General features: G+C 37.0%; 1 protein-coding gene across 1 annotated transcript in view; it reads right to left on the reverse strand.

Moving 5' to 3' along the window:
• The window catches only part of Ypel (Yippee-like), a 127,782-nt gene that overhangs the window by 35,109 nt on the left and 68,046 nt on the right, over nucleotides 1–24,627 (reverse strand). The window contains exon 2 of the mRNA XM_067099998.1: nucleotides 15,744–15,790. Within this exon, the coding sequence (XP_066956099.1) occupies nucleotides 15,744–15,790 (47 nt within the window). The remainder of the gene's footprint in view (nucleotides 1–15,743; nucleotides 15,791–24,627) is intronic.

Genomic DNA, 24,627 nt, shown 5'->3' on the forward strand with positions numbered 1-24,627 from the left:
AAACTGTACTTCAGTAACGTCCAGCCACAGGCCTCCAAAATGTATTACCTGCGGCAGGAACACAAGGCTCTTGCCTATAATTTCCAGTGCGCAAAGAACACAAATCACGCAAGTCAAACAACCCCTGTTGGATCTCTCAGTCGTCTGCGTAGGCCTACAAGTTAATTATACACAAAAGATATCCAATAAACCAGCCCTCCCACTAATTAATAACTGTAGGCTTAAAGAATGGGTCCACGACTAAACACGACCTTGTATAAATGAGGCGTCACGGAAACCCTTCGGGTCATTCAACGAATGGAAACGTATACCGCTGTATGTAATATAACCTTTATTTTGACATAAAAACTTATTATAACAATAAATTCACACACACACTATATATATATATATATATATATATATATATATATATATATATATATATATCTCACTTACATATACATATATACACACACACACACACAATAGTATCACTGCCTAGGATCTGCATAGGAAGATGTGCAGTATTTGTTGGTACTTGGAAAAGTGGAAAATAATGCAATTAACTCTTCTAAATAAATTGTTGACACTTACAGGACGGCTAACTTTATACGGATTAAAACAGGACGGAAAGAATAAGAATAATGATACTCACTATCGATAGCTGATCAGATGTACAACAGTAAGAGACATTCTGGTTAGAGAAGGAAGACAGAAGAGCTTTCGGACGAAAAAAAAAAAAAAAATCGAATCTAAGCGTGGAACGAGAAATACAGAGCCGTCAAAGCACGAATGTATAAGAACGAGTAGGATTCAATGACAATCAAAACCGCATTGTGTCGACATAGTTTTGGAATGCACTGAACCCGGGAGGAGAGAGAGACTTGACCAAGAAGCAAATGTTACGCCACTGCAAAATGCACTCGTGATGCTGCAAAACAAGGGCCGCAACTAACCTGAAAAGATATGCGTGCAGAAAGGCAGAGGTGAGCACGCTTAATGACAATGAAACAATTTCGAAGAGACAATATCGAAGGGTAGATTCTACCAGACAGCTGTTACAAAACTTTCATATCTACCCGAGGTGCTACGGGGATGAAACTGGTACAAGCCGGTCTGTTTTTTTTTTCTAAGCACACTCAGTGCCGCTTAGGTAAAATACCTTTTTCCCATTGAGAACACTTCAGGTGAGTAGTGGGAATATCCTTGGTAAATATGAGAGAATATCCTCTCAATTGGTAAAGTTAATGACACTGCTTGTAAACTCGTGCATACATAATTATCACGGGAAGAAAAATCTACAGGAAAGACAGTTAAAGTGATAACGATAACACCAATACAACAAATTGTAAATATCACTAACATATTGAACCTAGCTGCAGTTCATGGCCAATATGATGATGATGATAATACTAATTTCAACTAAAATTACCGTCATTACTTAATCACTCTCATGACCTTTGACCTCAGCAGCAAAAGGAGGGAACACACCCACACCCAGGAGGCCGCTGAGCGCTTTAAGGTCACTGGATTGTGTGAAATAATTTGTAAACAAGAAGCAAATGTCATTATTGATACTAGAATAACAGGACTGGATTTTATTTAGACTCAAGGCTTTGTATAGAGACATGGTAAATACCAATCTCTCTCTCTCTCTCCTGTATGTTTGATCAGCAATTCATAAAATATGAGAATACACATATACATAGTATGAATACATACATGCATACACAGATGCATACAAACGTACCTTAGAGAGAGAGAGAGAGAGAGAGAGAGAGAGAGAGAGTTCGGCATAGCAACTAAAAAAAAAACTCTTATCAGAAGGAAAGTATCGAAACTCTAGCAAACGCCAGTCATCTCTCTCTCTCTTTTTTTATAGAACGCTAATAATCCTTCAGCAACACTTGGATGATAAGCGGTGATGAACACGCACACACACACACACACACAGAATCATCGGACACATACAAATATTTATTTGGGGCCTCAGAAAACCATTATTGTTAGGTTAAGGTGAGCAAGTGTGCTTGCGCAATTTCCGATAAAAAAATAAATAAATAAACTGAGAGACAAGATGGCATACCCTGACTGCACTTGAAATAAAGTGTAATAGTAATATCAATTTCTTTATTCCACTACTTAATTACACTAGGTATTAAATTTACAATTTGGGGATGGAAAAGGCATCCATTAAAAACTTCAGTATCAATAAATTTTCATATTTAAATTGTATTTAAAAATTTACGTAATATAAACTATCGTTGAAACATTACTCGAACTCCCATATCAATTAAAATCTACATCTACTCATACATAATGCTGTAGATATCGCCCTCCCATCTGAAAAAAAACAACATAAATCGTCCTTAAAAGGAAAGAAACGTAAATACAAGTTACAGCCGTCACTAAGTACATTAAATAAATTAAGTTAATTAACATTCACGAGCATATTTATAATACTGCTGTTTACACAGGACTAGAAAAACTCTTTTAATAGATATTTTTTGTTTGCAAGAGATCATTTGGTCTTGTGAAACTGATTTATGAAGTAATATTTCCTAACGTAACAAATAAGGGCAAGTGTCAGATATATCGATACATAGAAAATGAAAAAAAAAAATAAATAAAGTTTTGATCAAATTACCGATCTATTGCCCCCTTTTTTTTTTTGTCAAATATGCATTATTCTAACTATCTGTACCTAGGAATCACTCTTGGCATTGATGTCAACAAGTAGTTGTCCCTTGAATCGTGATTTCCGTTTTTCTCAGTGACACTTGACAAACCATTGCAATATTTTTGCTCCTCTTAACAGATATGGCTTTATCAGCTCAACTTGTTCTTCTCTCTCTATGAAATCACCGGACAGTACAGAACCCTGTGACCAAGTTTTCGTATTTCCACGTGGATTACTCGACAAACATCGTAGAAAACCTTGTCCTCAAGTTAAAGGCATCCTAAGTTCTTGATAAGAGTAGCGTGATCCAATTTTCTTCAGCGACCAATAGCAACTTTAACGGCACCATTTTCAATTTCCTGTAATTTTGCTAAAGGTGTTTATTACACGCACTTTAGGTAGGTGATTAACAATTCCACTACCATCTTTCTGCTGTCCTTATCCAAATATTCATTAATGTGATCCACGACACATAATATCATTAACGTTTGAAAACATTTTTAATCCGTTGTAAAGTACAGTACAGTACAGTATTCCATTACTTTTTCTATGCTGTTCTCACACTTACAAATAGTGTCTACCACATGAGGGTTGCCTCCTGAGAGTAAAGATCTAGCAATCATCAACATACTGCACCAACGACAATCATATGCATCTTGTGGGTCATTTACTTACATGTTAGACCGGGGTGGTCCTATAATCGATCCTTAAGGGATACCATATTCAATAACGATATATATGGCGTATATTTTCGTGTGTATGTAGAACTACACCATGTGATTATGTATATGATAACTTTATGAACAAAATTATACTCTCTCTCTTTGTGCAAATGGAAGGCGAACGAGATGGGCGTTCCCTAATCTCCGGAGCTAAACAGCGACAATGCACTTGGATGTTTGTCATCTGTTATGGACCGTATGTGTGGAACTGAGAGAGAGAGAGAGAGAGAGAGAGAGAGAGAGAGAGAGAGAGAGAGAGAGAGGTTAATAACCTCTCAATAATAAGATAATAAGATGCATTGGACTAATCTCTTATAATGACGGTCGATTATCACCTGGTTATCACACCAATTTCTTCTCGGATACAAGAACTTCTAAATAACTTTATTACTGGGAAGAAAATACCAAGAAAAAGAACATAATATTCAACAAACTCAATCCAGTTCTGTACCACCGAGTACATGCTTATATATGAACATGCATACGTTATGTTTGTGATATATATATATATATATATATATATATATATATATATATATATATATATATATATAATATATATATATATATATATATATATATATACACATATATATATATAATATATATATATATATATATATATACACACATATATATATATATAATATATATATATATATATATACATATATATATATATATATATATATATATACATATATAACATATATATATATATATATATATATATTTATATATATATATATATATATATATATATATATATTTATATATATATATATATATAATAATGTATATATTATATATATAAAATGTATATATATATATATATATATATATATATATATATATATATATATATATATATATATGTGAATTTTAAGACTTGCAGACGTAATCTTGTATGATATGAATAAAGAAATCGAAGTGGTTTATTAAATAGCCTATTATTCACACAATCGTATTTTTGCATTATTCTTAAAATTTACATATTTTTCATAAACAGTTCCGCTGCATAATCGCCTTTGTTCAAAATTAAACGTACTAAAATCAGTAATTCTTATTTACTCTGCAATATTCGTATAATCCATCAAAATTCCATAAACAATAATTTGACCTAAAATCTTTAAATGCTGACGGCAAACTCCCATCAGATTTTTCCGAAATGTCACCGCGACATGATAATTACAATAGTTAATTCCCAGTTTTATTTCATAATGACAATTAACCTGATCACTGAAATTTCTCGACTGTTGTCCTCATACTTTCTGTTTTCAAAATTATGCATTCACAATTGTCTGTGCATTGTACATTCATTATATTCAATCCATTCCTAATCTGCAGACCAGAGATTTCGCAAATAATATACTTTCTTGATTTCCATTTTACTGGTGTCTCGTATGTTGATCAAATAACTCATTTTCGAGTTAACATCTGCTATGGTCTTTACTGTGCTAGTTTTAGTTTTTATCCACATAGGTTGGGTCTTCCAGCTCGTCTGGTGCTCACAAGACAACACATGACATCGCAAACAGGATAGTCCGAAGGACATGTCCAAACCATCTCCATTTTCCATCTCCCTTTGATTACTAATCTACCCACATACGGAGCTTTCGTAAATTCTTTTATGGTATCATTTTGCACTGTTGCAAACTGTCCATTCTCAACATTTTCGTATATTCTAATACTTTATTTTTAATTGTTCTATGTAGAAGAATTGAATACTGTTCAAAAAGGTTTAAAAATATTCATTCTCAATTTTATTCCTAAGGAAGATTTTCAGACCATTAAAAATGATTTAGTCTCGAACTTCTCGATAAACCTGATTCTTTTTCAGAGTTTATAATGATTTTTGTCGCCAAATTCAATAAACGTTCAATCACACATAAACATATATACTTGACAGAGTTAAGGTATTACTGCTACAGTTTATGAACAACAACTCGTAATACTAGTAATCATTATAATTGAATAATGTCAACAAATGCAAGAATACATGTGTACAAATATTAACTACAATAATAACAGAAATAAAATCTTGTTATTTTGGTCATCACTATAAATGATCTTTATCGTATACAGTAATGACCGTGAATGCCATCGGACATTTTTTTTTTATCTATACCCACCTAAACCTTCTGCAGTTACTAAAAATTAAACCTAGAGAATTCAATATCCACACTTCACCGGACATTTTTCCCTCTGTAAAAATGTAAAATTACACTGCTGTAAATGAAGCCTTGGGAATGCGTCAAGCTCATAACTGCAGATAATCTACGGTCATAAGATTTCAAGAAAGGGTGGAAAATTGGAAAAATTGCATTTTTTCTAATTCCTAACATTTCTAAATATAAGAATAATTTACTGTCTACATCACAGAAAAAATTGCCAAAAATCTATATAATCAAAACTAAATATGACATAGAAATATCTTCGTACTCAACATAGAATAGGCGTGACCTTGAAAAGTAGACCAAGGTCACTCACGCATGGGTCAAGAGCTTCCTTCCCAATCGAGTATCGTCACGATTTAAAGATAAACAGACAAAAGTCCGGAAAATGTCCTCATGAAAATGGCGACATTTAAAAGCTAATAATAAATATAATAATACGCTGGATCACAAGCGTGAAGGTAAATAATGAGGCATGAGGTTCATGAGTTTTGGAAGGTGGATGGGGTATGAAAAGGGAGAAAGGGAGAGGGAGAAGGGAGAAAGGATGAGAGAGGAAGGGGGAGGGAAGGGGAAGGCCAGAAGAGCGACACTGGCCTGTATTGATCTGGATGGAAGGGGAGGGGTAAGGGAGGAGAGGATGGGTAAGGGGGCAGTATGGTGGCGGTTTGCAGTGGTCCACCCCTACCCCTCCAAGCGGGAGGGGAAGGGATTGGGGCACTCCCCTAAACATCATTTTGCCCTTCCCTCCCTCCCTCACCCCCCCTTCGCTTTTCTCTTATAGGTCTCCCCTTGGCTCCTCACAAAAGAGGAAAAATGTCCAAATTTATAATGAATGGGAGATAACAGACTCCAAAGACGATTACATTACTCAGTTATATATACTGTATTGATAAAGAGAAATGTCAGATTGTAATAATGCAACACACGTGTGTGTGTGTGTGTGTGTTCTAATGAATTCAGTCATATATCTTTCTTGACTTCATCTTCGTAACCTTAAATAAAACTACACTTACAACATGACCAGTCAAGGGATTTCGTCACCTTACTTTAATAAAATCCTGTTTAACCCCAACTTTGTGGAAACAGACAGTAGCGAGAGAGTGAGGAGGAAGATGTGGGTGGCAGAGTCCAAAAAGGGCTGGTGGGGGGTTGGGAGGGAGGAGAGGAGGTCCGTGAACATCGGTTCCCACAACCCACCCCGTACCCTACCACCCACACGTTATTCCCCCCCTAAAACCTCCCTTCTGCTCACGTCCTGGATGACCCGCAGTGCATTTTCTTACGCCTTGAATGACAAACATCACCAACATCAAAAACAAAAAGGACATGATCCTCATCGTTATCAACATCATCCTCTACAAAAAAAATCATTACGACTGACGATCATCATCATTAATAACATGACAATCTACAAAAACATAACTATCATCATAAATAACAAGCTTAAAATCAAATCACCACCACGATCAAAATAAAAACAACTTTGTCCTCATCACATTTACAATATCAACAAATTCAATAATAACCTAAAACGAACATATAAAAAACCATTAATAATTAGACAATTCAAAATACTTAATATAATACTTATTGTAAAAATCTAACTAAAACAAGGTAATTTCTGGTGATCACTTCTCTTTGTTCTTCCACTTCGAGACATGAACAGGAAATAGGAATATATATCAAATAAGGAAACGATCAGTGGCGCCGAGGAATGACTATTCGATAATCATCAGAGAGAGAGAGAGAGAGAGAGAGAGAGAGAGAGAGAGAGAGAATCCCAGCTGGAAGAGAATTCGTCTGACCCTTCATGTATTTCACCACCCTTAAAGGACAAACATATTTTTGTCTGAAACGTCTCTTGCAAAGAATATCAAAATTAAATCATCGCCTTAGGAGTCAATTTTGGTAATACTCTGACAGAATTGGCTCCTGTTTTTTTAACTGATAATGCAGCAAGAATAACTTGAGCTCTGCAAATAGCACGCACCCTTCAAAGAAAATGGGCTGACGTCATGATAACTGAAGCCATTTAGAAATGGACTCCGAGAATAGCATTCTTGAAAGGACCTGCTAATTACATTCTGGACAACTCCATACAAATAAAGAGTGGAAATCCGTTATCTATTAGGAATAAATTATATTTAGAAACGGAACACATCATCCGGACACCATCATATTCAAAAGACATGTTTTTAATCCATTTACCTTAGACAAATCGGCAAATGAACAAATGAAAATCACCCTGATAAATAATAAGGAAACGAACAATTAAGGTTTACTTCACACTGAAAGCTACGTGAGCAAAGACTAGACCAAGTTTATCTCACAATAAATAAGAGATAAACAAATAAAAATTCGACAATCGACAACAAACACAACACAACACAACACCACCACTACAACTTTCAAATGAATGTCAAAGTTGAGAGCTTTACTCTTTTGAAGACTGCGGTCTAAAAGGATTTTTAGACGGCGTATGACACGAGAGAGAGAGAGAGAGAGAGAGAGAGAGAGAGAGAGAGAGAGAGAGAGAGAGTTTAACTCTAAACAGAAGCTTCATCTAAGATCCCCCTTTCGCCAAGAGGCAAAATTGCCTGCGAACTCATATGAATTATATATACATAATAATACTGCCAACCTAAGCAAGTGTGTTAATTATGTATTTTTAAGGGGTGAATGAATGCCTCTGTAACGTAAGGCCACTGCATCTGCTAAGGTCCTATGCGAGGCTAATTAAAAGTGAAACTTTGGTACTTTGAAACGATCATAACGGTCAAACCCAGCAGAAGTTTTATTACTAGAGAGAGAGAGAGAGAGAGAGAGAGAGAGAGAGAGAATGTATTATGGTAGCATACCGGACACACCTAACCCTTATTCATTTCCAATCCCGGGCTCAGAAGAGGCCTATGGAACGAAATTACGTATTCAGCCGGCGTCTGAACAGAAAGAATTCAACGGAAACAAAAGCTAAAATAACAATAACATCCAAAGGATTTTAGAGGAATTCTGGCATATTTACAATGGACGCTGTAAGATGCAGATCCTATTTAGATATGCGAGTTAGGTGACATGGGGACTGATGTCATTCTTCCTGTCTATGTCATTATCAGTGTTAAAAAAAAAAGGCGAATATACTCATCTGAAGCAAGACTAACAGGACACAGTGAAATCTCCCTACGTCCAGACGGAATAGAGAAGAGAAGGACTTTAGGAAACCCAGAGCCTAATCATTTGTTTCCAGTCACAAGGTCAACCTTTGGTTAAATTTTCGTAAAAAAAGGAGATATAAACTGTGCGTCATCCTGCTAACAAACATGCGAAAAAAACCAAGACAAAAACATAAACTCCTCGCACTCAGCTGACGGAGGTGATAACAAATACATAAATAGGATTAATACAAAATTAAATATACAGAGTAATTCGCCTACATGTAAAAAAAAAAAAAATTGGCAGTTTTTAAACAAAGACATCTATAACAACGACAAACGTGTCAAAAGTTGTCATACTATTCTAATCCAGCAATTATATTTTTCTCCAAACCACGAACACAAAGACACAAATCTCATCCCAATGTGATTACGGCCCCTTCAGGGTTTTGTCATTTCGGTAGATATGCACAGCTCTCAAAATTAATTAACCTCCAAAGGCTACGGAAACGCAATGAAAGCAAATAATGATAAAATTTATTTATCTTGTTCGTGGACATGAGAGAGAGAGAGAGAGAGAGAGAGAGAGAGAGAGAGAGAGAGAGAGAGAGAGATATAAGGAGGGAAGAGAGGGGGTTTGTGATAAAATTCAATATCTCCTTGTCGAAGGGAGAGAGAGGGTTTAGAGAGAGAGAGAAAATTCGTGATATAATCTCCTTGTCGTTTACCCTTTGGGAAGACGTGATATAATCTCTTGAGTTTTAGAGAGAGAGAGAGAGAGAGAGAGAGAGAGAGAGAGAGAGAGGTACGTGAGATTTCTCTGGAAAAGAGATTGACCAGTTTGTGATAAATTCAAATTCTCCTTTTGTTTACCCTAATGGAAGAGAGAGAGGCCTCATTCCCAAACCTAACTATTCTCTGGAGAGAGAGTTTCTCTGAAAAAGGACCAGCTGATAAATTATTCATGGCTTTTGTCTGGCCTAATGGAACTCGTGGCCTCATTCCCAAACCTAACTATTCTTCTGGCGATGGTTATCTTGAAAAGGATTACGAAAAACGTTCACAGATGACACTCTCTCTCTCTCTCTCTCTCTCTCTCTCTCTCTCTCACTAAACGCATGCAAGAAAAATTAAGAAATGAGTAAGCCTAACACATTAACGTGAAAAATAAGGACGATAGCTTGATACTGACACCATTTTGAATTCTAATATCAACCTACTCTCCCCCTGTAACGTCACGAAGCAGAACATGAAACGTTACATGTAACAATGAAACGATGGTCTCAAAAAAAAAATCCCCTGAGCTGCACCTTGCAAGATATCTTCTTTAAATCCACCTTGGGGTCCGTATCAAGGATAAAATAAAGTAGATATTTCACGGACAGGCACACAATCACTGCTCTAGACCTTAAAGCAAAGGAGACAACCGAGGCCTTTTCTCCATCGCTTTTCGGCTTCAAAGTCAAAGAGACAAGGCTACAAGATTTAATTCTATTTCACAGTCACTATCTTTGTGCATATCTGTTGTAATCCTTTAAGTGCATTATTATCATTAATTCCAAGCATTACTACTAATATTCATATTTTCAACTGCACACGTTGCTCATATTTGTATAAATATCATGAATTAAACCTTGAAAAAAAAAAAACCGAAGGTAATTTCGAAGATGTCATTTCAACACGAGAGCCTCCAACATGCAACTCCTGTGGCCAAGTCAACTCCCGTCACAAAGTGGATTTATAACTACTTTGGCAATTCTAAAATGTTCGCCATTTACCATCGTTGTTTAAAAAGCAAGGTTGTTCTTACTCAAGAAAGAAGTCCTTTAAACTTCTGGGCAAGTCTCCTTCTCCATAATTCTTATGCCAAAATCGTATACGAGCACCAACACCCTTCTTACGTGAGAGCCAATGGAAAGGTGGGCCACTCAGTGCCCTATCGGCCGACCCTGGAAAAGAAGAAAATGAGAGGGGAAAATTGCTGTTATGGAGCAAAGGGAAACCCGCTGATTTCAGAGAAATTCAAAGCCAGCAGCGATGGGAGGACTTTCCTAAATGCAACAGACAGCCTCTTAGAAGAAATGAAGTCACAGGCTCTGAGAAACGTGACGCTAACAAAAGCCATTTTGTATAACTATCATAATTATCCTTGTGTAAAGCAGAAAGGGGCACAAAGAGGAAAGCAGAGGGAGTGGGGCTTAATTCCAAATGAAGCCAAAGACCTGATATGAATTGCAAAGTCAAGGAAAACAAACGCAAGCATGAAGGGCCTTCTAAACCTTGCAGCTGATTTATTACAGACTTTCTCAGACTGAATATGGAAAGCGGTGGCCGGATGAGTGCATAAATTTCCATTAACATTAAAAATAATAGAATTAATAAACAAAATGATAAGAAAGTAAGCTTCCATGAAAAATCCACTATCTTATACAATTAAGGTTTCCGGTTAGCAGGTGACATTTCCTAGTTTCCAGGAGAGAAGCGGACAGGGTCTGGAAGCGCTCTTTGCGAGGCGTATTCCAGCGAAACAAGAGACTTTCGAGTCATTTGGATTGACTGGGGCCTTCGATCAATGATGCTATTTAAAACATGATGCAACGCCCTCCTCCGTCGTTTGACTTCACTCTCACTGTAGAGAGGGAATTCGGAACGAAAATGAATTACAGCACAGCCTCAAGGGAAAAAATGAACTGAATAATGTTGCTCGATGAAAATGTATGATGTTTCGCTTTGACAGGAATATAATTAAATGAAGTTCCAATTTGGAAGGCAAATGTCAATAAAATAAGTCTACGTGACAATGTGCAACTGTGAATCTGAAAGGCATCAATGAATACACAAATTTGGAGTTTCCTTTTAATTATCCCCAAAAGATCGCGTCATTTTGAAACCGAGAAGCTTTCTCCTTACGTAAATACACGAATATATTTTAAATCATTAATTTCTTAAAATTACCGATGTTTTTATTGAACTCATTTCACCTTGATTTTGTGAAAAAAAAAAGATAATTAATTCTGATGAGGTCTGTTAAGATTGCTATAAACTTCAAAACACAAAATATTATACACATTTTCTTTTTCAATGACTTTCAAACTTTTAATTAAAATTGTTCAGAGTATCAGGTAAGAAAGTTTGACCTTCACTGAGTTCACAGGAGAATTTTAAAAATAATTTAATCACCTAATATCATTATGAGCATCCTAATATAAAATGAGAGAGAGAGAGAGAGAGAGAGAGAGAGAGAGAGAGAGAGAGAGAGAAAAGAGAATTTGATGCTCAAAAGTCTGCAGTGTTATCATAATTACTGGGCAAGGGGGGTCCCTAGAAATCAATGTCACTATAATCACTGTACATCATGATAGATATTTTTCTTCTTGAGAGAGAGAGAGAGAGAGAGAGAGAGAGAGAGAGAGAGAGAGAGAGAGAGAGAGAGAGAGAGAGAGAGACTCTAAGATGATATGCCACATTGATTAACAGAACACTCAATTTCATTAAAATAATAATAATAATAATAATAATAATAATAATAATAATAATAATAATAATAATATAATAATACTGATTTATAGTACAGGAAAGTAATATCGTTCTGCATTCCAATATAGGCCTATTTCCTGAGTTTATTTAAAGTCGCCTTATCATTATGGACAAAAATCAATAATTTTATCTCTGAATAACCATTTTTATTTTTAATTTTTCTTAGCAGAGGTATCCATACCCCCCTCGCCCCCCCAACCTCAACCCCCACAGGACCATCCCTCACCCCACGGGTCCCACTTCACCGTGACCTTTTAAATGTGGAGGTGCTCCTCCCCTTAAACAATGTCAGTCACTCGAGGAGGAAAAACAGTGGAGGACGGAGAGGAGGAGAGAGAGAGAGAGAGAGAGAGAGAGAGAGAGAGAGAGAGAGAGAGAGAGAGAGAGAGAGAAACAAGAATGGGTCGGAGAGACGAGATGCTCAGAGGGAAGGATATGGAAGGAAAAATAGGATGGAGAGAGGAGTTAAAAGAAAGATTAAGATACGATGGAGAGAGGAGGAATTAAAAGAAAAATTAAGAGAAGGAAAAAGAACAAGTTGAATAAAAGAAATGTATGGAAAGACTTGGGACGAAATATGAGAACTAAAAATAGAAAAAAAAAGCATGAAAGGAAAGGAGAATGATAATTCAGAGGCGTATAGCAAAGAACGAGAGAAGTTGAAAAAGAAATGGATAAAAAGAAAACCGAAGAACTGAAATATAACAACGACCCAAGGGAAAAGCGAGGAGGAAAATCACGTCCTGAAACCACACGTAGGAGCTAACGAAGGACACCAGCAGGACGAGGAACGTGCTCAATGCTGCAGGCAGTGCAAAAAAAAAAAAAAAAAAAAAAAAAAAAATACAGAAATTATGACACACACACAAATCGTGGATTTCTTGACGGATCCTTGACTTCTATCAACTCCTCCTTCTGCAAATTCAATCACACGAGCAAGCGTGCCCCGCTACACGCAGCCTACCTGGCTGGCTTTCAATCACATCCGTCAATCCCGCAGTCAATCTGAAGGCGGAGCTAACATACGAGTCTGCAAATCATTTCGCTTTCAACGTCCTGCGCGTGATTTAACCACCACTAATTTCACAACTGTTTGTAAACGTAATACAACAAACAGACCGGTAAACAAAATAAAAGTTTCCCACACTGAAATTATGTGTATAATACATTGTATATATACATATATATACATATACATATAATATATACACATATTTTATATATATAATCCCTTTCAAAAAATCGCCTCGTTATCTTATATTCTCATCAAGTGTAACAGCAATGACTACGACAGCTATTGCAAGTCCCATGGTCGTTCTATTTTAAGGTACTATTATTCTAACCCCTGTATTTCTACATTAGTGGATTTGTTTGTTTGGCAAACTGGCCAAAATATCTTTACTATGATCAGAAACGAAAAGCATCAAACAGGACAACATCAACCCAGTTCTCACGATTCAGTATTAAAATAAAATAACAATATAAGATGAAACAAAAACATCTTAAGAAGAATACTTTAACATTATGTTTGTAATATTATCTTACTAAATCAGCGAAGGCATCCAGCAAGGAAATGCGTAAAAAAGATATACCGAGAGAGAGAGAGAGAGAGAGAGAGAGAGAGAGAGAGAGAGAGAGAGCACTATCCGTTGCCAACTTCATTCGAAAAATCCATGACAGTTCAGAGAAAAATCCTCATGGGAAAAAATTCATATAGAAATGGTTGAAAGCCAAAAACGTAAAAGGAAAAAACTGTCCCATTCGACTCACTCCCTCCTTCGACCCAACTCTTGGCCCACGACAATGACGTAACAGATGTGTGACGTCTGTCTGACGTCACAAATACCATATCCAGAGTATGTGTCGCTGGTGGGTGTGGTAGGGACTGGAACCTACAGCAGCAACATTCGATATTTTATATATAAATAAATATATATATATATATATATATATATATATATATATATAATATATATATTATATATATATATATACATACAATTTATATATATATATATATATATATATATATATATATATATATATATATATATATATATATATATATATATTATATACATAAGCCCATACACATACAATTTATATACATATATATATATATATATATATATATATATATATATATATATATATATATTATATATATAAGCCCATACACATACAATTTATATATACACACATATATATATATATATATATAAATGTGTGTACGTATGTATGTATGTATATCACAGACACTATTGGCTTTGTCATAACGCGTGTCACTGTTACTCTCAACTACTTCTTCCTAACTCAAACAACAGAGCATCTAACGGTTAAGAAAAGAAAACGTTATGGGCAGGATGTTTTACGGAAGAGGAAGAGAGAAGGATCATCTTTCTCTCTTACTCTATCTCCATATGACCTCCAAACCCAGCAACGTTCCCTCTGCAACTCTCTCTCTCTCTCTCTCTCCCGCCACTTAACGCCCCCCACATCTCTCTCTCTCTCTCTCTCTCTCTCTCTCTCTCTCTCTCTCTCTCTCTCTCTCTCTCTCTCTCTCTCTCTCTCCACAATCCCATACTTCATCCTATGACGCAGCGCTGGGGAATGGGGAGGGAGGAAGGGAACGGTACCCAACTCCCTTCTTTCTCTTAAAGAGATTAGTCTAGAGAGAGAGAGAGAGAGAGAGAGAGAGAGAGAGAGAGAGAGAGAGAGAGAGAGAGAACCATTTGAATTAAAATCCTCAACCGCTTATAACCACGATCACAATCATTGTCTATAGCGATCATTAGCATATTTCTCACAAAAACTTTACGTGAAGAAACTACAGAGAGAGAGAGAGAGAGAGAGAGAGAGAGAGAGAGAGAGAGAGAGAGAGAGAGAGAGAGAGAGAGAGAGAATTTTCTTAAACATATATACGTAAGACGCTTGAAACCATCGGAACACTTGATGTACTGTACATGTGCAAAGCACCACAGGAAAATATGGAGAGAGAGAGAGAGAGAGAGAGAGAGAGAGAGAGAGGAGAGAGAGAGAGAGAGAGAGAGAGAGAGTTTAATTTAAAAGATCTTATTAACAAGCAAATAAAATGAGAAACAGGGTATCAAACCTGACCGGTTTCGTCTTTTAAGTTATTTAAGATGTCTTGGAAATCTATAGACTAAACCAGTCAGGATTTATACTCTGTTTCGTTATTTCCTGTGGTAAAATATATATATATATATATATATATATATATATATATATATATATATATATATATATATATACTATATATATATATAAATGTAATGTATACAGCAATAATAAATGTAAACATATATATATATATATATATATATATATATATATATATATATATATATATATATATATATATAATATATAATATAATTACGATAAGACTATTAATCATAACAACGATTTAGGAACAAAGAGAAATAAAGACAAAAAGAGTAACCATCTCTCTTTCTCTCTCTTGCTCTCAGCTTACCATTGGATACCCAGGAGAGCTCCTCATCCATTCGCTCGGACACAAACCTGGAAAAAGAGAAAAGTCACATTAATACATGAAAATCACCACCTCCACGACCTGACAACATCTACAAACGAACGTAACCAACACAGGGATTCGAACTGGAAGATATTATGGAGAATATTAATCTAATCAAAGGACGAACTTCACATGGGGCGATGCCTACTTAAAATGGAATAACTCGTATTTAATGTAGGATGATTTGTATTTGGTAAGAAGTTATCCGTATTTGGAAATTGGGTAACGGGTGCAGAAAATGCTTTGGTGCGGTTCATTTGACATTCTCTCTCTCTCTCTCTCTCTCTCTCTCTCTAAAAATTAAACCAAGGATAAAAGACATTATATCTGTGAGTGTAGAAGGATAATAAACACACATTTCCTGTTTTTTAATTTCAACTATCGTCCCATAAACGAAAGATATTAAATAAAAAAGGATGATGAGTACAAAAAAATAAGCAGACGCGGGGGACAAGTCAACAAAAACAAATACAACAACAGTACAGGATATGTTGACATGAAAGCCCACCGTGTCTTTAGTCATGTACCGAATTTGGTGATTGCTATTATCTTATCCAGTATTCCTTATCGACTCACTTTTAGGGAAAGAAAAAATTCACGAAATGCATTTGTTATAACACTGTACTGTATATTATATGGTGGATATTACAGTACTAATACACATCTGATTCTGATACTGACTTTTGCTGAAATATACATCTGACTGATACTGACTTTTACTGAAATATACATCTAATTCTGTCACTGACTTTTACTGAAATACACATCTGATTCTGATACTGAATTCTTTGTAATATCTTCTAACTACACGAATACTAACCATTGCACTACAATACCTAAAAAAATTTCTTTTTCTTCCCTTAGCACGGGAGTCGTAATCGAGCAGCCTCTTTGCATGAGGACTCTTGCAAGAGAAGGAGAAGAGAAAAAAGGCTCCCATGAGAGGGCAATATAACGGCAAATGGCTCCTTCCCACTTTATATCTCATAACATACTCTTGCGAGTGTTCTCTCCCTGTTCCTGCGCGATCTGACCTTGAAGGATCGGGGTGCTTTCACTCTCTTCTACTTACTTATAAATATAGTAATAGTAATAATAATCATAATAATACACTATACCAACACAAAGCCATCTACTACTACTATTACTAATAATATCGCAACAAAGCCATATGCAAATAACACTGCTACTTCTAACAGCCGTCAAAAATTTATCACCACAAAGGCAAGGACAAACACGTAGCCTAATTTTCTCATTGTGTGCTGTTTTCCTGCTTATCTTCCTCTCTAGTCGATTCGCTTCCTAGGCTGTTCTCACAACAGATCCAACGTAACGCTCCCACAAAGCTACATGTTGTAAGTATCAGGATAATGATGTTAATGGATCATTACCCTTGTTCTTTCCTTCAGTTCTGTTATTCCTTTCTTTTCATTGTATTTCATATATATATATATATATATATATATATATATATATATATATATACAGGTGTATATGTGTAAAGTTAAGTATACCTTAGTTTTACCAGACCACTGAGCTGATTAACAGCTCTCCTAGGGCTGGCCCGAAGGATTAGACTTATTTTACGTGGCTAAGAACCAATTGGTTACTTAGCAACGGGACCTACAAGCTTATTGTGGAATCGAACACAATATAGCGAAAATAATTTCTACCACCAGAAATAAATTCCCTAACTCTTCATCAGCCGGCCGGGAATTGAACTCCAGCCCATCGAGTGACAGTCATGTATGTATATGTGTATATATATTTGTGTATATATATATATATATATATATATATATATATATATATAAATTATATATTGAAAAATTAAGAGATTTTGTCCATTTGAGAATAAAGGTCTACGACGAATATTAAGAATATGACGATAGTTAGAAAGGATACCATCAGAGAACTGACGAAAGTTTCAGTTGTTGAAGAGATCATGGTGAAAGGGAGATGACGATGGCTTGGGCATGTCTTCCATGCAACTCCCGGAGAACAGTGCGCGACAGTGTCACTGTCTTCCACGCAACTCCAAGCAACCCCGGAGAATAGTGCGCGACAGTGTCACTGTCTTCACTCCGGAGAACAGTATGTCACCAACTCCCGGAGCTCCAGTGTCACGGAGAATAGTGTCGCGATAGTGTCACTGTCTTCCAAACAACTCCCGGAGAAATGCGCGACAGTGTCACTGTCTTCAAAGCAACTCCGGGAACAGTGCGCGACAGTGTCACTGTCTTTCCACGCACTCACTGGAGAACTCCACGCGACAGTGTCACTGAAAAATAGTGCGACAGTGTCACTGTCTTCCAAGCAACTCCCGGAGAACAGTGCGCGACAGTGTCACTGTTTTCCAAGCAACTCCCGGAGAACAGTGCGCGACAGTGTCACTGTCTTCCAAGCAACTCCCGGAGAACAGTGCGCGATAGTGTCACTGTTTTCCACGCAACTCCCGGAGAATAGTGCGCGATAGTGTCACTGTCTTCCACGCAACTCCCCACTGTCTTAACTCCCAGAGAACTGTCTTCAAGCAACTGCGCGTAGTGTCACTGTTTTCCACGCAACTCCCGGAGAATAGTGTCACGCGAATAATAGTGTCACTGTCTTCCACAGTCTTGGCGACAACTCCCAGAGAATGGTCAACTCCGGAGGAATAGTGCGATAATGTCACTGTCTTCCACACAACTCCCGGAGAATAGTGCGCGATAGTGTCACTGTCTTCCACGCAACTCCCGGAGAATAGTGCGCGATAGTGTCACTATGTGGATCCTGCATGTACCCACTGAGTTGGAAGACCCAAACCTACTTGGATGAAGAACTGTGGGATGGGAGGCTGGAAATGGGTGGAGATTTGTGGAAGATAAAGGACAAGAAAGACAAGAGTAGCAAAAGTTCATAGAGGCTCTTTGCAATACCCAGCGCTGGAGACGACAATGATAATGACAGTATATGGTTATTGAACCTCATCTTACAAAGTAACCGTTGTCATATGTACTGTAAACAAAACAGTACATACCTGCGAGCATGGAATAATCTAGTCTGATTTTACACGCTGTTAATGTTATGTGCACAAAAAAATAAACAATTTACGTAAATATACGTAAAAAAAAGGGTGCCTAAGTGCGCTAACGTCCTTTTTAGGCACTAAAACACTGATGAGCGACTGTGCTTAATGAACGTGCCGTGCCCAGTCGGTTAATGAGCGCGAGCGAGTTCTCGGGACCAAATTATGCATTTCAAGTTCTCTCTGCATAGCAACGCTAAATATACTACCATTTTGGGATAAAATTTACGTATCAGCATCTACTTCACATTAATTTTCGTAACCAATAAAATGTTAATATAGACAAAGTAAAAATTTGCTTACGCTTTACTTACGTGGGAATAAAGGCATATACATAATAGTGAATAAAGGCATATACATAATACATACAACAGTTAATAGGGTGAATATAAGAATAAACTAATGTTATGAACTGGTACAACTAGAGAGAGTTAGGATATACAAAAACCATACAAGAAGCACCCTGTACTGAAGCCAATTAAAAAAAAAAACGAGGAAATGAGAAAAGTCAGGGAATACAAGGAGCCTCGTTACTTGAATTTATTAGGGTTTAGACTGAATATCTCTCTCTCTCTCTCTCTCTCTCTCTCTCTCTCTCTCTCCTGTCGAACCCTAGTCATAAAAACAGCAATTAAAAGGCAAACAAAATGCAATAAAAGGCAATTCCCCTGCATCAACTGCATTATAAAAACCGACCCAAATTCGACGATTCGACCTGAATCCAGCGCTGACTGCTGGCTATTTATCCAATCAACAATCACGAACGATCCTGCTTGGCAAACAAGCCAGGAGACTGCAGCAATTCAGAATAAATGCAAAATGACTACAGGTTAGCAATCGACGGAAAAACTCCAGTGAGCACCAGTAGAGGTCAACAATAACCGGGGAATGAAATAATTAAAGATATAGATAAGTCAAGTCCAATAATTACGAATAAAAAATGAAGTACACAATTCATACAGATACCTAATAAACTGAATGACTAAAAATAGAAGACAACGAGAACCACGAAGTGAATCTACGCCAAAATAACAACCGACAAAAAAAGATCAAAATTAAAAGCAAACAAAAAGTAAATATACCATCATATAATGAAATCTAATGACAACAAACACCCAAGTATACGTGTGTTTGTTTGTGTGAAGATACTGAAATTAAATAAAGTAAAAATACACCAATAGCCACGACATGAACAACGCACTTTGCAATTTTCTTACTGTAATGAGTAACAAGCCCAGGGTTCAGCTCAGTGTCTCTCGACAGAAATAAAATGAACATAAAATCAGTATCAAAACCATAAAAAAAGAGAAAAATGATAAAACACGATCAAAAAATCCCCATTTAATCTCTACTGTAAGCTTCATATCTAGGGATTCCTGTAATTACTTTCAGAATTTAACATCAACCACTGTTAAGCATTTCACTGTATCACTTAGTGTCCTTAATCGGCGTGCTGAACTGAACTGAATTGACTATAGAATTTAGGCAAAAGGCCAAGCAATGGGACCTATGAGGTCATTCAGCGCTGAAACGGAAACTGACAGAAGGTTTGAAAGGTGTAACAGGAAAACCTCGCAGTTGCACTATGAATCAATTGTTAGGAGAGGGTGGAAAGTAAGATGGAAAAAAGAGAATATGAAAGGAGGTACAGTAAAAGGAACGAAAGGGGCTGCAGCTAGGGGCCGAAGGAACGCTGCAAAGAGCCTTAAGTAATGCCTACAGTGCACCGCATGAAGTGCACTGATGGCACTAACCCCCTACGGGGTAATCGCGTGTTGGTCTTGACTTAAGAAAAAAATATTTAGCCTTTTGTTAAATAAAACTCTACTCTAATGGTACACTGCCCTTATATCGGACATTAATAAAATAATAACATTAAAAACATGAGATTACCCTTATATCGGACATTAATAAAATAATAATATTGGGTAACATGAGATTACCCTTATATCGGACATTAATAAAATAATAATAATAATTAACATGAGATTACAACTTCCAATATGTGAATATTTTGGCTTAGCGCTTATTTCTGCAAGCGGAGAAAGAAGACAAGGAACGGCCGCCCTGTTCTCTCTCTCTCTCTCTCTCTCTCTCTTCTCTCTCTCTCTCTCTCTCTCTCTCTCTCTCTCTCTCTCTCTCTAGAACACGTCTCTCACTACTTACTCAAAAATGAAGCATTTAAAAAACAGAAAACAAAAGGATAAAAAAAGGGAGGATTAAGAGAAGCCACTGCAACAAAACCCCATTTCTCTCTCTCTCTCTCTCTCTCTCTCTCTCTCTCAGCAATCCCCCCTACCTCCCTAAACAACGGGTAAGCGAGTAACAGGATCGGAGGTAGGTGAGATTACCTGTCATGAGACCCAGTAAGGTGTAAGGATTCAATTTTAAAGTATCATCGTAAGATTTCTCTTACCCTTCTTACTTCCTACATCTAAGGAGTATGTATGTATGTATGTATATATATATATATATATATAACATATATATATATATATATATAATATATATATATATATATATATATACATATACATGCACATACATACATACACTCCTAGTCTCTTCCTTATCAAAGGTGTTGAGATGAGTTTTCTGCGAGGTAAACAACATAAAAATTGAAAAATTGGGAGATACGGAAATATTTGTATAAGTAAGACGCAGGTTAGCTTTGGTGCAAGCAAGAACTTTTTGGATATTATTCGGTCATGTGGAGAGAATAGCGAACCATAGGTTGGGAGAGTTACCCAGCGAGGGGCGGACGACCTAAGGAAAGAGCTACCCTGAGAACGGGAGAGTAAAAACAAAATAGACGTGAATAGCGCTGTGTTTGTATGAGGGGCTAGGCAGGCTGCTAATGACCCCTTTGTGTGGATGTGTAAAGTGGTTAATGTTGTGTTTTTTCAGCACAATTAGCTTATCCACGATTCAGCAGTTATCAAGTATGAATGTGGCAGGGTAAACCGTTTATATAATACATGAAATGGATTTCACAAAATAAATGTTACTAAAGGCACGGACACTTGTCTGATTTTCACTTTATAAACTGAGAGAGAGAGAGAGAGAGAGAGAGAGAGAGAGAGAGAGAGAGAGAGAGAGACGTAATCGAACACCAACATCACACCCCACAATGTAATCGAACACTGCATCTCGCCCGCAACGCCCAGCGATAAAACACAGGTAAAATGGCCGGCAACTAGCCTATAGTCGGTTTCTCTCCCAAGGCTTAATGAGGTCGTTTACCTTGGGACGTCTTGACCGGAATGAAATGAGAAGGGAAGGGCTGTTTCAGGTGTGAATTCGCTGGAAAAATGGGAAATGTGCACATGGCAACATGACAGTGATATCATCATAAAATGTACACACAGATCTGTATGCAGACATGCATCATGGTATGACAATGAAACTATACCTTAAAGATTTTGTCGATTTTGATAATATTAAGGGGTCAGACGCCAGCTTAAAATAAGAAAAAAAATTATACCATAAAGGAAATTACGGAGATTCCAAATGTGGCAGTGATAATGATGAAAGGGAGATGGAGATGGCTCGGTAATGTCCTTCGGACGATCCATAGGAGAATAGTATGTGACAGAGTCAGCTGGGCTTCCGTGGGCACCAAACGAGTTGAAAGACCCAGGCCTACTTGGATGAAAGCTACGACAGACGGCTGAAAATGAGTGGAGATAAGTGAAAAATTAAGCACGGTAAAGACGCGATTGGCAGAATTTCACACTGGCCCTTTGCGACCGGCACTGGAGGCGATGATGATCATTCATTTTATATTATTCTAATTATTACTGATAGCAATACCATTACGAAAATCCAAATAAGGCTGGCCTTGAATCCAAGATGAAGGAAACATCTGTTTACTTCCCTTCCACGACGGACATCTAGTTATATTTTACCTGTACGCGTTATTTATACACGATCAAGGTCGCACAACACTTGACAATCCATGTGTTACACGAGAGAGAGAGAGAGAGAGAGAGAGAGAGAGACTCATGAGAGTCAAAATTTGAGAGAGAGAGAGAGAGAGAGAGAGACTCATGGTCAAAATTTGATCATTTAATACAATAACTAAACTGGATGCGGGAAGTTTAACATCATTTTTTTTGCGGTACAAGAAATGAGTTGGCCGGGAAAACGGTATAATTGCGACATGCTCGGAATATCAAAAGATCAAGGTGTGGTTGAACTTGAGGGCTCTCGAAATGAACTGAGATATCTGCTGTATCTGCTCCTCTCCTCTACCCGGAGATAAGGAGTTGCCTAGTCATAGTACTTTAACACTGTCACAAAGAGTACATATGGGTAAAAGGTCACTGTAAAAAGTTTTCAGTAAAGAAATAAAGTTTACGCATAACTTACAATATTAAGCTCAAATTTAAACAAAATAACTATGATATGAGAGGACAGACTACAGTTTTCATCTGAAGAACTTTTTAGTGTATGTATATATATATATATATATATATATATATATATATATATATATATATATATATATATATATATGTAAATATATATGTATACATATATAATACATATATATATATGACAAAAGGGTAATTAAGTGTACCTTCCAGTAATCAAGGAAAATTAAAATATGTCAAATACTGAACTGACAAAGGTATATCCGTTTGCGCTGGCACTGTGAGAGAGAGAGAGAGAGAGAGAGAGAGGCAAACGTGCGACGCACATCGGAGGAGACGAAATCCCGTACGTTGGGAACACGTGACCTTGCGCGTGTTTTGTTTACAAACAGGCGCACCTTCGCAGCAGAGCCTTAACGTTGAGATCGAGGGAAGATTAGGTAGGTAAGGAGGAAGAAGCAGGGGGCTAAGTGACTTATGGTTCAGGTAACCATAGAGCCCGTGTTCCCCTATAATCAAGCCATCGCCATACTTTATCCGATCGGGCCTTAATTACTTCCGTCATCTATCCAGGTTGAACTCTTTCAGAGAAGTGATACACCATAGCAGTATCTTAGACGGATACTGCTGTAACAACAGGGTGCAAGCCAGTAGGAGTCACGCCTGTATATACAGTACGTACCTGAATGCAAAGTTCGTAATGCCAAAAGGATGGCAATGTATTCCTCTTCGTCAGACTATATTATCTCTCTCTCTCTCTCTCTCTCTCGCACGCCGCGCGCACACAAACACACACACAAACACACACAACATTGTATGTACACGTGAAAACCCATAAAGATGAAGAAGTGGAAAAAAACCAACGAAAAAATCCCTCTCGTTATGTAAGAGGTCACAGAGCAGAGTCCAGTTTCAAATTCTAGGCAGAGCGGTGTGATGGGCCATGCCAAATTGGAGCCCAAACTGCTGAGATATGGAGAATATCTGATGATATTCCACCTCTCAACCATGCCGTTCCTAACAGCGGCCACTAACCCCTTCCCCACAAAAAAAAAAAAAAAAAGGATCCACTTGAATCGCTGGAGCAGATAACTTATGAGAGTGAAGGCATGATGAAATAATTCTATTTACAAATAAAATATTGCTGATTGGAGAGAGAGAGTCAGAGAAAAACACATAAAAAAAGGAAAAATGAACCCACAGCGGGTTTAAATTTTTCACTAAATATAAATATGGATTTTTGTGTGCAGTTCAGTGTATGAAGAAAAAAGCACCTGTCGTGAAGCACGAAAAAAAAACCCTGATTCGTGACAAGACTATTGCAACTCCCAGGGAATAACTTACTCCCAAAGAGAATTACAACTGACAAGTGCTTCTGCCT

Source organism: Macrobrachium rosenbergii, chromosome 56, assembly GCF_040412425.1.
Source record: "Macrobrachium rosenbergii isolate ZJJX-2024 chromosome 56, ASM4041242v1, whole genome shotgun sequence".
NCBI lineage: Eukaryota > Metazoa > Arthropoda > Malacostraca > Decapoda > Palaemonidae > Macrobrachium > Macrobrachium rosenbergii.